The following is a 12,868-nucleotide window of genomic DNA, read 5'->3' as shown; positions in this document are numbered from 1 at the left end:
TTCAAGTGTGTACATCCCCGGGAGAGCCACTGTGATGACTTCGGTAGGCCCTAGGAGCGAAGTTATGGAATTTTGAAGGGAGCCTCCTAAAGTAATTGGCAGATAGGAACACGGCGCCTGCAAAGACAACTTATGTACGTGGAGATAAACAATACAAGGACCCTGACAGATATACGCAGGCGGCAACAAGGTCAGTGACCCTGATAGTCGGTTTGGCAAGGATATCGCTACAGGGGTGGCCACGTCACACAGCACTGGCGACCTTACTGGTAGGTTCAGCGAGGTATCATTGGTACGAGGCTAAATACATCTGTTATAGTAAAGCCTCTTTCTCCTGTTTCCTCTTCGCCATCAGGTTCAGTGCACTTCCTTCTCTGAAGTACTCAATCTGCTCGCCTGTCAATGTGTGGCTCAGCTCGATGCTGAAGCTTTCTCGACCTGCTGTTGTTGGCGTAATCCTGACCTCAACGTTCTTCCCTGGTTGCAAATCCTTGATACCTACAATACTAATGCGGTCAGAAGAGCTGATCCGGTCATAGTCGCTTTCCTTCACAAACTTCAGTGCCAGCAGTCCTTGCTTCTTCAGGTTCGTCTCGTGGATTCTCGCGAAGCTCTTAGCCATAATAGCCACGCATCCAAGGTAGCGCGGCTGTAACGCTGCATGCTCACGGGACGAGCCTTCTCCGTAATTGTGGTCTCCGATCACAACCCAGGGCTGCGACGCCTCTTTATAAGCCCGCGCGGTACCCGGAACATCGCCGTCTTCGCCGGTCAACCAGTTCTTCACTTGATTGACCTTGCCCGTTTCGGCATTCACAGCTCCAATCAGGGTGTTATTTGAGATGTTCCCAATGTGGCCGCGGTAGGCGAACCACGGGCCAGCGGGCGTGATGTGGTCTGTTGTGCACTTGCCCTGAACCTTGATCAGAATAGCACAATTTTCAAAGTCCGTTCCGTGCCAAGGCTCAAAGGGGGCCAGTCTTTGGAGGCGCTTCGATGTCTCAGCAATCTGGACTTCGACTTCGTTGCGACCTGTTGATGGTGGAGGGCTGTAGACGTAGTCCGTATTGGCATACCCGCGCGATGGTAGTGCATCTCCACCTGGAGGCTTGAAGCGGAAGTCAGAGCCCGATGGGGTGACTATAGAATCGGAAGTCGGGTTGAAACTGAGATCGTCTGAGAAAATCTTCGCCATAACCATTTCTGGTGAGGCTAGGAAGATGTGAGTGGCTGGGTTTCCATCGAGACGGCCAGTGAAGTTTCGGTTGTAGGATGTGAGAATGGAGTTCTTGACGCCCTGAATTCGAAGTCAGCATCTTTTCTTGTACCTCGGCTGCAATTGAGCAGCTTACCTTCTCCATATCTTGACGATCCCAAGAGCCGCAACATGGGCCACAAGCATTCGTCAACAACTTGCTTCCGAGCTCTTCAAACACCTGAAGTACCCCATTCTCCTGCAGCGTCTTCCTTGTTTGCTCACTTCCAGGTGACACAAAAAGCGGCATCTTCGGCTGAAGCCCGGCATCCAATGCCTGCTTCGCCAACTCCGCGGCCATCGACATATCTTGAAATGAGGAATTCGTGCAAGAACCAATGAGTCCTGCAGTCAAGTCCTTTGGCCAACCTTCCTTTTCCACGGCGTCTGAAAGCTTTGAAATTGGCGTTGATAGATCGGGTGTGAATGGTCCGTTGATGATGGGCTCCAGCTCAGAGAGGTTGATGTCGATGATTCTGTCATACTGAGCATCTTCATCCGCGCGCAACTCAGGTGATGCAAAGCGAACTGCATCGGCGATATCGTGGCGGTGTGTCGCTTGCAAATACGATCTCATCGCCTCGGAGTACGGGAAAATCGAAGTTGTGGCGCCCGTCTCAGCGCCCATGTTGCAAATGGTGGCCATGCCAGTTGCAGAAAGAGACTCAGTGCCGGGGCCAAAGAACTCGATGATAGCTCCAGTCTCACCTTTGACTGTAAGAATGCCCGCCAACTTGTTGATGACATCTAGATGCTTGGTCAGAAATCAAGGTAGCATAAGGTAGCTTTGAAGCATTTTTACTCACCCTTGGGCGTAGCCCATCCCGACAGCTGTCCCGTGAACCTCACACCAATGATATGCGGTGCAGTCAACTCGAAAGGCAGCCCAGCCATCACGTCAACCGCGTCAGCGCCGCCTACACCAATCGCAATCATGCCCATTCCGCCCGCATTAGGAGTGTGTGAGTCTGTGCCGACCATCATGCCTCCCGGAAAAGCGTAGTTCTCAAGAACAGTCTGATGGATGATTCCAGCGCCAGGCTTCCAGAATCCCATGCCGTACCTCTTACATGCACTTGACAAAAAGTCATAAACTTCCTTATGCGTGCTCAGGGCTTGCGGAAGGTCTTCATCCTGGCCTGTGCTGCCGACGATAAGATGGTCGCAGTGAACAGTCGTAGGCACTGCAGTGGAGTCGAGACCAGCTGACATGAATTGGATGATTGCCATCTGAGCTGTCGCATCTTGGCATGCGATTCGTCGAGGACGTAGTTTGAGCTGCGTCTTGCCACGGTGGAGGGGCTCGTGGCCGATATTGTCGGCATGAGCGAAAAGCACCTTCTCTGAATACGTCAGGGGTCGCCCAAGTCTGTAGTAAGCGTCAACGCGATGTTCAAGAATCTAGGATGCAGACTTACATCTTTCGACTTGACTCAATCCGACGCGTGAGGTCGGCATAGTCAATTGTATTGTCGGTCTCAAATCGACTCAGTCTTGCTTTGGAGCTGGTCGAGCTCACTGATGCCAGGCCTCTTCTGAGGCTAACATGTCGCTGGTGGGGTGAGCCTCTTGATAGGCGCGCCAAGGGTCTGGATGCGTGGAGGTACATCTTGGACTCGGCATTGACTGACTAATACCACGGTTTGTATTCGCCAATCGTGGGACAGGTAATCTTTTTCAAACAATTCATCTTTGGGTGTTTTTGAGCGTTGCAGGGGGCGAATATGACTGCGAGGGCGGTTGATCGGAGCGTTCCGATGCTCCTCAAGCAAGCCGAGGACCGTCGGCCCAAGCCGAAAGTGTCCCAACTGCTCTGCACCCAAGCTACGCAACGATTCCGAGGTGACGATGCTTTCACTTGATTTAACGACCCAACAAAATCCCTGATATTCTAGGCGTGTATTGTGTGCATGTGAAGCCACTCCTTCGTCTACGTGATTATCCAACCTAATCACCAGCCACGCCGGTCACACGCTCCCGAACTTCGGCGTTAATCTTCTTCATGACCCTGACCAAAGGTGCGAAATCGCACTCCTCCTGAGCCGCTGTCTCGATACTCTGCGCAACGCGGTCTAACAAGTCCAAATCAGCAGTCGCATCCTCCTCGAGACCCGGAGAGTTGATCATATTGCTAGCGATGTGGGCATATGCAATGTGAGCCCGGTAAGCGCCCAAGATGTACGAGATGGCCTCAGCTGCAGGGAACCTCCAGACATGGAGCATGAGATAGGTAAGCTCCAGGATCCGACGTGATATCCTGGTCGACAGGTCTGTCTTTGGTATGTTATCATCGGAGGAGATCGGATTAGGCGAGTTCGTCTTGAGGAGTGTTGCCTTTCGAAGCATGAAGATGATGCAGGTGTAGCCATTGAGCAATAGATCCCCCAGAATCCACAGGTTGATCATATCATTTTCGTGTGCAGATCGTTGAACCCAGTCCTCCTGCCTGCTGTTAGTGATCCCTGAGCACTCGACATATTCAGGACTAGGTCATGACTCACGATCCTCCATTCTTCGAGCAGCGACTCAATCTCGTGACAAAGAGGCTCAATAGAATTTACAGCTTCAGATTCGTTATCAAGCGTTTTGATCATCTGAAAGAAATGGATCAGAACGAAGGTTAGTCGGCTGCGGACGAGAAATGCAATGGTTGGCACTGGCGCATCGTTGTTCGGAGTCGAGTCGAGCGATAGCCACGGCAAGTTAACCTGCCAGCTGTCAAGACTTCGGAACAGCTTTGCCGGCTTGTTGTAAATCAAGTGATAGAAGAGATCCGTTTGGATAAGCTCCCACATGCCTCGGCGGTCGTCATCGGTTCTCGTGGAACCGGGTTCAGTTACTGCGAAGTAATCGTAGCCATCAAGACTGTGCAGGTGAAGACCTTTGGCATAGTCGCAAGCTAGCTGGTGCATCTCCAAACTTGAGTCAAAGTCGAACATTTCCGTCGCAACTCCAGTCTAAGAGCAACCTGTCAGCGTATTGACAGATTTTGGTGATGATAGGCTTTGGCTCACCATGAAGATGGCAGCAATGAAGTCCGTTATTGATCCGGTCGCTTCCTGCTGCCATGTTGGGATAGCACGCAAACAGCATAGGTAAAGCTGCCTCGCGTACTTTCGATCGGGACTATGGAAGGATCTAGTGTTGAGAATGTAGCATCCACGCCAAAGGATGACATAGTACACGATCAGAATACAAGGGTCGAGGGTGACATGTTTCATGGTCAACATGTCGGGTATCATCTCAATCATCTTCCTGTCAACAAGACTGAGGAACGTTTCCGTCGGCGTATAAGTGAAGTAGTCTGTGCCAAGGGGTAAGCAATCAATAAGAAGTAATCGTGCCTGCCGGATAGTCTCACTGTGGATCCAAGTCCTTGCAAGCTCCGGTGGGATGAGAACACCTTCGGTGGTGATCGCTTGCAGCCCAACAGTGCGCTTCAACCTCAGATCTCGGACCCGATCGAAGGTGTCACTGAGAGTGGAGGCAACATCGAGTGGGGGAGATCCCGGAGAAATGCCCTCGGATGGCTTTGTTCTCAAATGCAAGAGCCCTATGCTGTCCTCAACAGAAGGAATCGGAGAAGGATCCCCAGAAGGGCTCGGGGTTGAGTAGGGTGTCTCAGAGACATCATCGGTAGCACTGCAAGTAGACTTCTGCCGTCGCGACGAGGAGCCTGCAATAGGAGATGAAGGCTTAGGCGAATATTTGCCCTCAATGCGTTGCAGCCGCTCGAGAATCAACGACAGAGTCTCGCTTTCAGAACTTTTAGATGGATAGAAGCTGGTAAGCTTTTCATATTGATAGATGATGTGAGATGGAGCCAAACCTTTGATGCCGTGGTATCTCTTTCCTGATACTCTTTCTAGTCCGTCGCTGTGGATAATGGCACGAGAGACCTTGACTGTTGCATCGTTCGCATGTTGGGGTGTCTCGGCTGCACCTGACCTTGACTGGTATTAGTCAACTTGCTCTTATGGAGTCTTGTTGGTCAGCACGTACCTTCTTGCTTCTGCAATTTGTACACTGGTTTGTGATTCATCAGCCAAATTCCCGGCAATCTGTCATCCGATCCCAGCACAACGTTATGTAGGTCTCGGGAACATTGCCTCGAGGCGGAATAAGATGGGTGTGAAATGGAAGCTTACCGACAGGCCATTCACGACAACAACCCCTGGCCGATCCATGGAGAGTCAAAAACTCGGAACATGCAGGCAGAGTGCGAACGTCCGGGGTGACAGCCAATGCGCGGGGGCAGCAGATGATTCAGGGATCGGAAGTACGATTGGTGAGTACCGTGGGATGAAAGCGGTCGATATTGAGAGATGGAAAAGATGGAAAGTCCCAAGAAGACGCCAACCTGACGCTGATGGATCACGTCGTTTGTCAAGTCCACGCCGCCGAGGGCACAGCGTTCTCCACAAAGAGATCTGGATTCAGAGTCATTCTCGCCGATTGACGAATGAGAAGCTTCTCATCCGCAGCTAGTGGCCCACGTTCCCGAGACTTGGAAAACACGGATCGTTAGCTGCTCCCAGCTTACATCCGCCATTACCCCATTGGGGAGCTCCATCTGCAAGCCGCACCTCTCGGCGGGGTGGTTTGCTCGATTCCCATTGAACAACAGTTGCGAATGCCAAAAAGTCCCCACTTATCCGGCACTTCGCACTCTCCGAAAGTGCGGCTTGCCCTCTCGTCCCGCTGTTTCTGCATGCCGGGGGCGACGCCGGATCGGCCAGCCAAGGAACTTCGCACTTTCCGTGAAAACTTCATCATGTAGGTATTCATTTCGAAACTTTGACTTTGAGGCCTTCGAAAGAGTCATTCACACGCGGTGAAGCTGACCGCTGGAACATTCGGGCCCCGTCGCCAAGGACATTTCGTATTAGATGGGATACTTGAAGGCTTCGTAGTCTGCTTGTTTTCTCGTATAGTCGGGCATAGAGGTTCAGGTTTTGGTTTGATCTTTTGATTTACAAAGACTTACGTTTGATATCATATTATCACCTGCAGATACACCCTTTTGGTCGATCTTATCTCATCTTTCCTCCCTCTTAGTTGTCTCTTGTCACCCTAATCATCTCACGACCGCCCCCCAATCAGCTATCGCATAAGCACGGTTCAACTACACAGGCGCCCGAAGGCTTGTTTTCGCAATGCCATCAACGGGCCTCTTTGAACATGACGTTCACAAGACCGGTGGTCACCAATACCACCTGGATGCCGACGCCACCCCGTCTGGCCAGTCTGATGCCGAGATCTCAGTCGGCGAGGAGATCAATGAACTAGCCAGGCGCTTGACAAGCGCATCTCACCCTGGTGGCCAGGGCCACTCCTTGTTTCCTGAGCCTTCCGACAAGACACTCAACCCCAACAGCCCTGAGTTTGACGCTCGAAAATGGGCCGCCGAGTTCTACAGGATCCAGACTCAGGCACTGCTTGGCAACGCGCCAAACACCGCAGGTCTAGCCTTCAAAGATCTTCAAGTGTACGGCTTGGGCACCACTATGGACTATCAGAAGACTGTTGGCAACTTCGTTCTCGAAGCAGCATCGCTATTCTCGCCGTCGAAGAGACAACAGCGTATCGATATCCTTCACGGCTTGGAAGGCGTCGTCCAGAGCGGTGAGATGCTCGCTGTACTGGGCCCCCCTGGATCTGGCTGTACCACGCTTCTCAAGACCATTGCTGGCGACACCCATGGCTTTTATATCGCCGATGGAGCGACTCTCAACTACCAAGGCATCTCACCAGAGGATATGCGGACGAGCTTTCGGGGAGAAGCGATCTACACTGCCGAATTTGATTACCACTTCCCCTATCTGACAGTCGGAGAGACCCTTTACTTTGCTGCCAGGGCACGATGCCCCCAGAACATGGACCTCCCTGATGGCATCTCCAAGCACCAGTACGCGGAGCACCTGCGCGATGTTGTGATGGCAATGCTTGGTATCTCTCACACCAAGAACACCAGAGTTGGAGATGACTTCGTGAGAGGCGTTAGTGGTGGTGAACGCAAGCGAGTGTCTATCGCTGAGGCAGTTTTGAGCTATGCCCCGCTCCAATGCTGGGACAACAGCACAAGAGGCCTTGATTCCGCGAACGCCATCGAGTTTTGCCGGACTCTCCGAATGCAGGCAGACATCTTCCGCTGCAGTTCATGCGTGGCCATCTATCAGGCGCCTCAGGAGGCGTATGATGTGAGTTGAATCCAGACCGCCCAAAGACTTATATGATATATCAGAGTTACTTTCATGTGCTAACTGTGGATGCAGCTTTTCGACAAGGTCGTGGTCCTCTACGAGGGCCGACAGATCTACTTTGGGATGGCGACAGAGGCAAAGGCCTACTTCGAAGGCCTCGGGTTTCAATGCCCTGAGCAGAAGACAACTGCCGACTTCTTGACGTCTATGACCAGTTCTGCGGAGAGAGTGGTCCAACCGGACTGGAGTGGAAAGCCGCCGCCACGGAGCTCTGATGAGTTTGAGCAGGCTTGGAGGGAGAGTCGAGATCGCCAGCTGCTCCTCAATGAGATCGACCGTTTCGAATGCGAATTTCCTCTGGGAGGCGACACTCATGCCAAGTTTTTGGCTACACGACGAGCGCACCAATCCAAGCAGACCCGTCCGTCTTCGCCGTTCACCCTGTCGTTCTTTCAGCAGGTCAACCTCAATCTCTGGCGCAGTTTCAAACTCTTGATCAGCGAGCCATGGATGACGATCACCATGCTTTCCACCAATTTCTTCGAATCACTCATTATTTCCAGCATCTTTTACAACTTGAAACCTGACTCGTCGACTCTGTTCAACCGCATGCTCCTCATCTTCTACACTATCCTCATCAACGCCATGGGTAGTATCTTGGAAATCCTGACCCTCTACGGCAAGCGCAAGATCATCGAGAAGCATGCGCGATACGCCCTCTATCACCCGAGCAGCGAAGCCGTAGCCGCCATGCTTGTCGACCTACCCTACAAGCTGCTGAACTCGCTCTTCATCAACATCCCGATCTACTTCATGACCAACCTCCGACGTGAAGATGCGGGTCCCTTCTTTTTCTTTCTGCTGTTCTCATTCAGCATCACGGTTTCCATGTCCATGATCTTCCGCTTCCTCGGCTCGGTCACCAAGACGATCGCGCAAGCATTAGCACCCTCATCCATCATTCTATTGGCCTTGATGCTATTCAGCGGCTTCGCCATTCCTCAGGGCTACCTTCACGATTGGATTGGTTGGCTACGCTGGGTCAACCCGGTGTTCTATGCCCAGGAAAGTCTCGCACTGAACGAATTTGTCGGGCGCAACTTCAGCTGCGCGCAGTTCGTCCCCTCAGGCGCAGGCTACGCTGCTTCTTTAGTGGAGCCCAGCGAGCGAGTGTGTGACATTGGCGGTGCGGCGCCTGGTGCTAACTTCGTCAGCGGCGAGGAACATCTTCGCGTTGTGTATAACTTTGACCCGAGTCATAGATGGAGGAACTTTGGTATCTTAATGGCCCTCACGATCTTCTTCATGGTGTTGTATCTTTTCGCCGTTGAGTGGGTTTCTTCTGAGAGATCTAAGGGCGAAGTCCTTGTTTTCACCCGCAACGCCCTGAAGAAGGTGAAGCGGGCCACGAAAGACGTGGAGAACACCGGCATCAGCCACTCGTCGTCGACAACTCAGAACCAGAGTGACAGCGACAGCCCGGACATCGCGAAGCAGACTTCGGTGTTCCATTGGCAGGATGTGTGCTACGAGGTACAGGTCAAGAGCGAGACTCGAAAGATTTTGCAGCACGTCGACGGATGGGTCAAGCCAGGCACTTTGACTGCTCTGATGGTGAGTTTGAACCCACCCTCTCTTTATCTCGTATCGGTGCTAACGTTTCGCTTGGTAGGGTGTTTCGGGTGCTGGTAAGACCAGTCTTCTTGACGTGCTCGCCAGCCGCGTGACGATGGGAGTCGTGAGCGGTCAGATGCTCGTTGACGGTCATCTACGAGATTCTTCCTTTCAGCGCAAGACGGGCTATGTAACCCAGCAGGATCTCCACCTCCACACCGCAACCGTTCGAGAAGCCTTGAGCTTCAGCGCTGTTCTGCGACAACCTCAGCAGTACAGTCGGGAGGAGAGACTGGCCTATGTCGATACCGTCATCGATCTTTTGGGAATGCAGGAATATGCCGACGCCGTGATTGGCGACCTAGGCGAAGGACTCAACGTTGAGCAACGCAAACGCCTAACCATCGGCGTCGAACTAGCTGCGCGCCCTCAACTGCTTCTTTTCCTCGATGAACCCACGTCTGGCTTGGATAGTCAGACATCCTGGTCGATCTGTGATTTGATGGAAAAACTAACGAAAAACGGCCAAGCCATTCTCTGCACGATTCATCAGCCATCAGCGTCCCTTTTTCAGAGATTCGATCGGTTACTACTGCTGGCCAAGGGAGGGCGCACCGTTTACTTCGGCGACATCGGCCGCAACTCCCATGTTTTGATTGACTACTTCAGCCGTCATGGTGCCCCAGCCTACAAGCCTGGGTCGAACCCAGCTGAGTACATGCTCGAGGTGATCGGGGCAGCGCCAAAGGCCCACACCGACGTTGACTGGCCGGCTGTGTGGCGTGAGAGTCAGGAATACCAGTCGGTGCAGAAGGAACTTGCGAGGCTTTCGGGTAGCCAAGACGAGAAAGGCACACAGTCCACCGCTGAGGTTCATGACTCTGCGGCGTATGCTGAGTTTGCGGCGGATTTTCGAACACAAGTGCGGGAGGTGACGACAAGGGTCTTCCAGCAGTATTGGAGAAGCCCATCTTACATCTTCTCGAAGTCGGTCGTCACGTTTGGTTCGGTAAGTTCGGGTTTACCAGTCTTTTCTTCCGCAATCCTAACCATGCAATTCTCAACAGGCACTGTTCATTGGCTTTACTCTCCTGGGTAACGAGAACACCGAGCGTGGTCTCAAGAACCAGATGTTCGGCGTCTACATCTTCCTTTTTCTGTTCAATCAACTGGTCCAACAAATCATGCCCGCCTTCGTTCATCAACGGACGATGTACGAGGTTCGCGAGAGACCGGCGAAAGCGTATTCATGGAAAGCCTTCATATTAGCAAACATCATCGTTGAGATGGCTTGGAACTCGCTCATGGCCGTGTTCTCATTCCTGTTCTGGTACTTCCCCATGCGCCTCGACCTGAACGCAGAGTGGACGGACGCAGTGCACTCACGTGCGGTCACACTGTTCTTGATATGCTGGGTCTTCTTCCTGTTCTCAAGCACCTTCGCCCACCTCCTCATTTCAGGTCTGGGAAGCGCAGAGGTAGCCGGTGGCATTCTCAACCTGATCTTCATCCTCATGTTCGCCTTTTGTGGTGTTCTCGCAGGGCCTACCGAGCTCCCAGGCTTCTGGATATTCATGTACCGAGTCAACCCTCTGACCTACGTCGTCGAAGGCTTTCTCAGCGTGAGTCTCGCAGACGCGCCTGTCACCTGCAGTTCCAACGAACTGCTGGAGTTCAGTGCTCCAGGTGGTAGTACATGTGGCGACTACATGGCGTCGTACATCCAGAGCAACGGCGGCTATGTCGTCGATGGGAATGCGACTTCTTGCCAGTACTGCGGTATGGCCGGTACGAACGACTTTTTGTCCAGCATGAACATTAGCATCGACAATCGGTGGCGCGACTTTGGTTTCATCTGGGCGTATTGTATTTTCAACATTGCTGCTGCAGCGGGATTGTACTGGCTTGTGAGGGTACCCAAGAATGACTTCAAGAAAAGAAGTTAGAATCTGATGGCTACGACAAGAATTGAGTGTGCTTAATAGAAGGGGCAGAATTTATGTTAATTGATTAGATTCAGTTTAGAGCTTCGAGTAGAAATTGAGGACTAGATAATAGAGCCCCAAAGGGCAAGAACCCAATCAGCAACACCTCCGTGAGAGGAAGGGAAATTCAGACTGACTCGAGATTTACAAGCCTAGGTACGTGAGCCTCAATAGCTGCAGTATCCGTGGGTTCGTCAGTGAGGGATCGAAGTTCTGTTGTTGGGCGCTGTCAACCGACTCTATCGGAAGTGTCCGATGCCTCAACATTAATAGCCATCGGCCCTATCCGACAGCACTAATTACACTCCATCTACCTGATAGAGGGTCTCTCAATCACCAATCAATACTCGGACTCATCATAACTACAATTCAATCTCTTGACTTTTCTTAAGGAGAGTTGTTCCAGCTGACTTCTATTGCGCGGTACGAATATTGCCAACCAAATATTGCACGATGGCAACTTCAGCGTCAGCAGCGTATGCACCAATATTCGGGGCGGTCGAGAAACGCAAGACCCCATGGCGGAATCTGATGGTCGGCGCATGTATGAACGTTATTCAAGGTATGTTAGCTGTTATTTCAGGAACCTGCGTTTTCCACGCCTGTCCAATCACATGTCCTGACATCAGCTACAGTCACCACTCTGGGGCAGCCCATGGAAGTCATCAAGACCCACGTAAGGCAATGCAAGCCAAGCTCACTATGAGGACTACATGCTTACCAGACTACCTCGTTTCTTTGTTCAGGCCAGTGCCAACAGAACCGATACTCTTGGTGACGCTGTACGCAAAACCTGGGCTCGTGCTGGGATTCGAGGATTTTATCAGGGTCTCATACCATGGGTTAGTATCTCATCGCCGATGGTCTCTCTCTTGGGATTATTGTATTGATCTTTTTTACAGGCTTGGTTAGAGGCCTCAACGAAAGGCGCCATCTTAGTCCTTACTTCTACAGAGGTTGAGTACTACGCCAAGAGATCTGGCCTAGGTACCGAGATTGCTGGTGTATTGGGAGGCATTGTTGGTGGTGCATCTCAAGCATACCTTACCATGGGTATGACTACCGCGAGATCATGCTTCAAGCCCACAGCTGACACGACAAACAAGGCGTAACAACATGTATGAAGACTGTCGAGGTCACAAGGCAAAAGACTCCAGTGACAGCCGGCAGAACGCCAGGAACCATGGAAGTGTTCCTCCAGATCCTACGCACCAAGGGTATCCGGGGTGTAAATCGAGGTGTCAACGCAGTAGCCCTTCGTCAAATCACGGGCTGGTCTTCAAGAATAGGCATTTCAAGAGTAGCAGAGGGCCAGATCAAGTCGTTCCGGGGCAAGTCGCCGGAAGAGAAACTAGCTCCCCCAGAGAAAATTGTTGCATCCATCATCGGAGGTGCGCTTAGCTGCTGGAACCAGCCATTTGAGGTAAGATCTTCCTATTCCCAGTGTCGATGTTGATACTGATCATCGTTCATGACTTAGGTTGTGCGGGTTGAGATGCAGTCGCTGAAGGCAGACCCCTCCCGTCCGCAACAGCTCACGATGGCTTCCACCGCGAAGCATATCTGGGCAACAAATGGATTGGCTGGATTCTTTAGGGGCGTTGTACCTCGAATTGGAGTTGCTGCCTGGGCGACGGTATGTATGGTCGGATTTGGCGACATGGTGAAAGATGCCGTTGGGTCGAAAGCTTGAAATAATCATGGGCATATGATGGGGTCGGTCGCGGCACGGGGAGACCGCAATGGAGTATTGGGATTAAAGGCTTTAAATCAAATTCATGCAGGCTGTAGTACATTACATACATCGCAGA

The 12,868-nt window shown here is 52.0% G+C and overlaps 3 protein-coding genes across 3 annotated transcripts; 2 read left to right on the top strand and 1 right to left on the bottom strand.

Moving 5' to 3' along the window:
• Positions 1–313: 313 nt before the first annotated feature.
• On the bottom strand, positions 314–2,864 carry CGCS363_v009677 (Aconitate hydratase; the record flags this gene model as incomplete). Its single annotated transcript, XM_036641526.1, has 4 exons — positions 314–1,297; positions 1,353–2,002; positions 2,062–2,624; positions 2,674–2,864. The coding sequence occupies 4 exons, from the start codon at positions 2,862–2,864 to the stop codon at positions 314–316; spliced, it is 2,388 nt and encodes a 795-aa protein (XP_036492837.1).
• A 3,547-nt stretch (positions 2,865–6,411) lies between these two features.
• Positions 6,412–11,018, top strand: ZRA1-8 (ZEB2-regulated ABC transporter 1; the record flags this gene model as incomplete). Its single annotated transcript, XM_036641525.1, has 5 exons — positions 6,412–7,455; positions 7,531–9,072; positions 9,131–9,545; positions 9,603–10,081; positions 10,140–11,018. The coding sequence occupies 5 exons, from the start codon at positions 6,412–6,414 to the stop codon at positions 11,016–11,018; spliced, it is 4,359 nt and encodes a 1,452-aa protein (XP_036492836.1).
• Positions 11,019–11,510: 492 nt separating this feature from the next.
• Positions 11,511–12,750, top strand: YHM2-1 (Citrate/oxoglutarate carrier protein; the record flags this gene model as incomplete). The annotated part of the gene is made up of 6 exons (XM_036641524.1): positions 11,511–11,619; positions 11,693–11,733; positions 11,804–11,899; positions 11,960–12,110; positions 12,164–12,480; positions 12,538–12,750. The coding sequence occupies 6 exons, from the start codon at positions 11,511–11,513 to the stop codon at positions 12,748–12,750; spliced, it is 927 nt and encodes a 308-aa protein (XP_036492838.1).
• Between the last annotated feature and the right edge of the window lie 118 nt (positions 12,751–12,868).

Source organism: Colletotrichum siamense (genome assembly GCF_013390195.1).
Source record: "Colletotrichum siamense strain Cg363 chromosome Unknown KSG_Cg363_contig06, whole genome shotgun sequence".
NCBI lineage: Eukaryota > Fungi > Ascomycota > Sordariomycetes > Glomerellales > Glomerellaceae > Colletotrichum > Colletotrichum siamense.
This window is presented reverse-complemented; position numbering and strand designations above follow the sequence as displayed.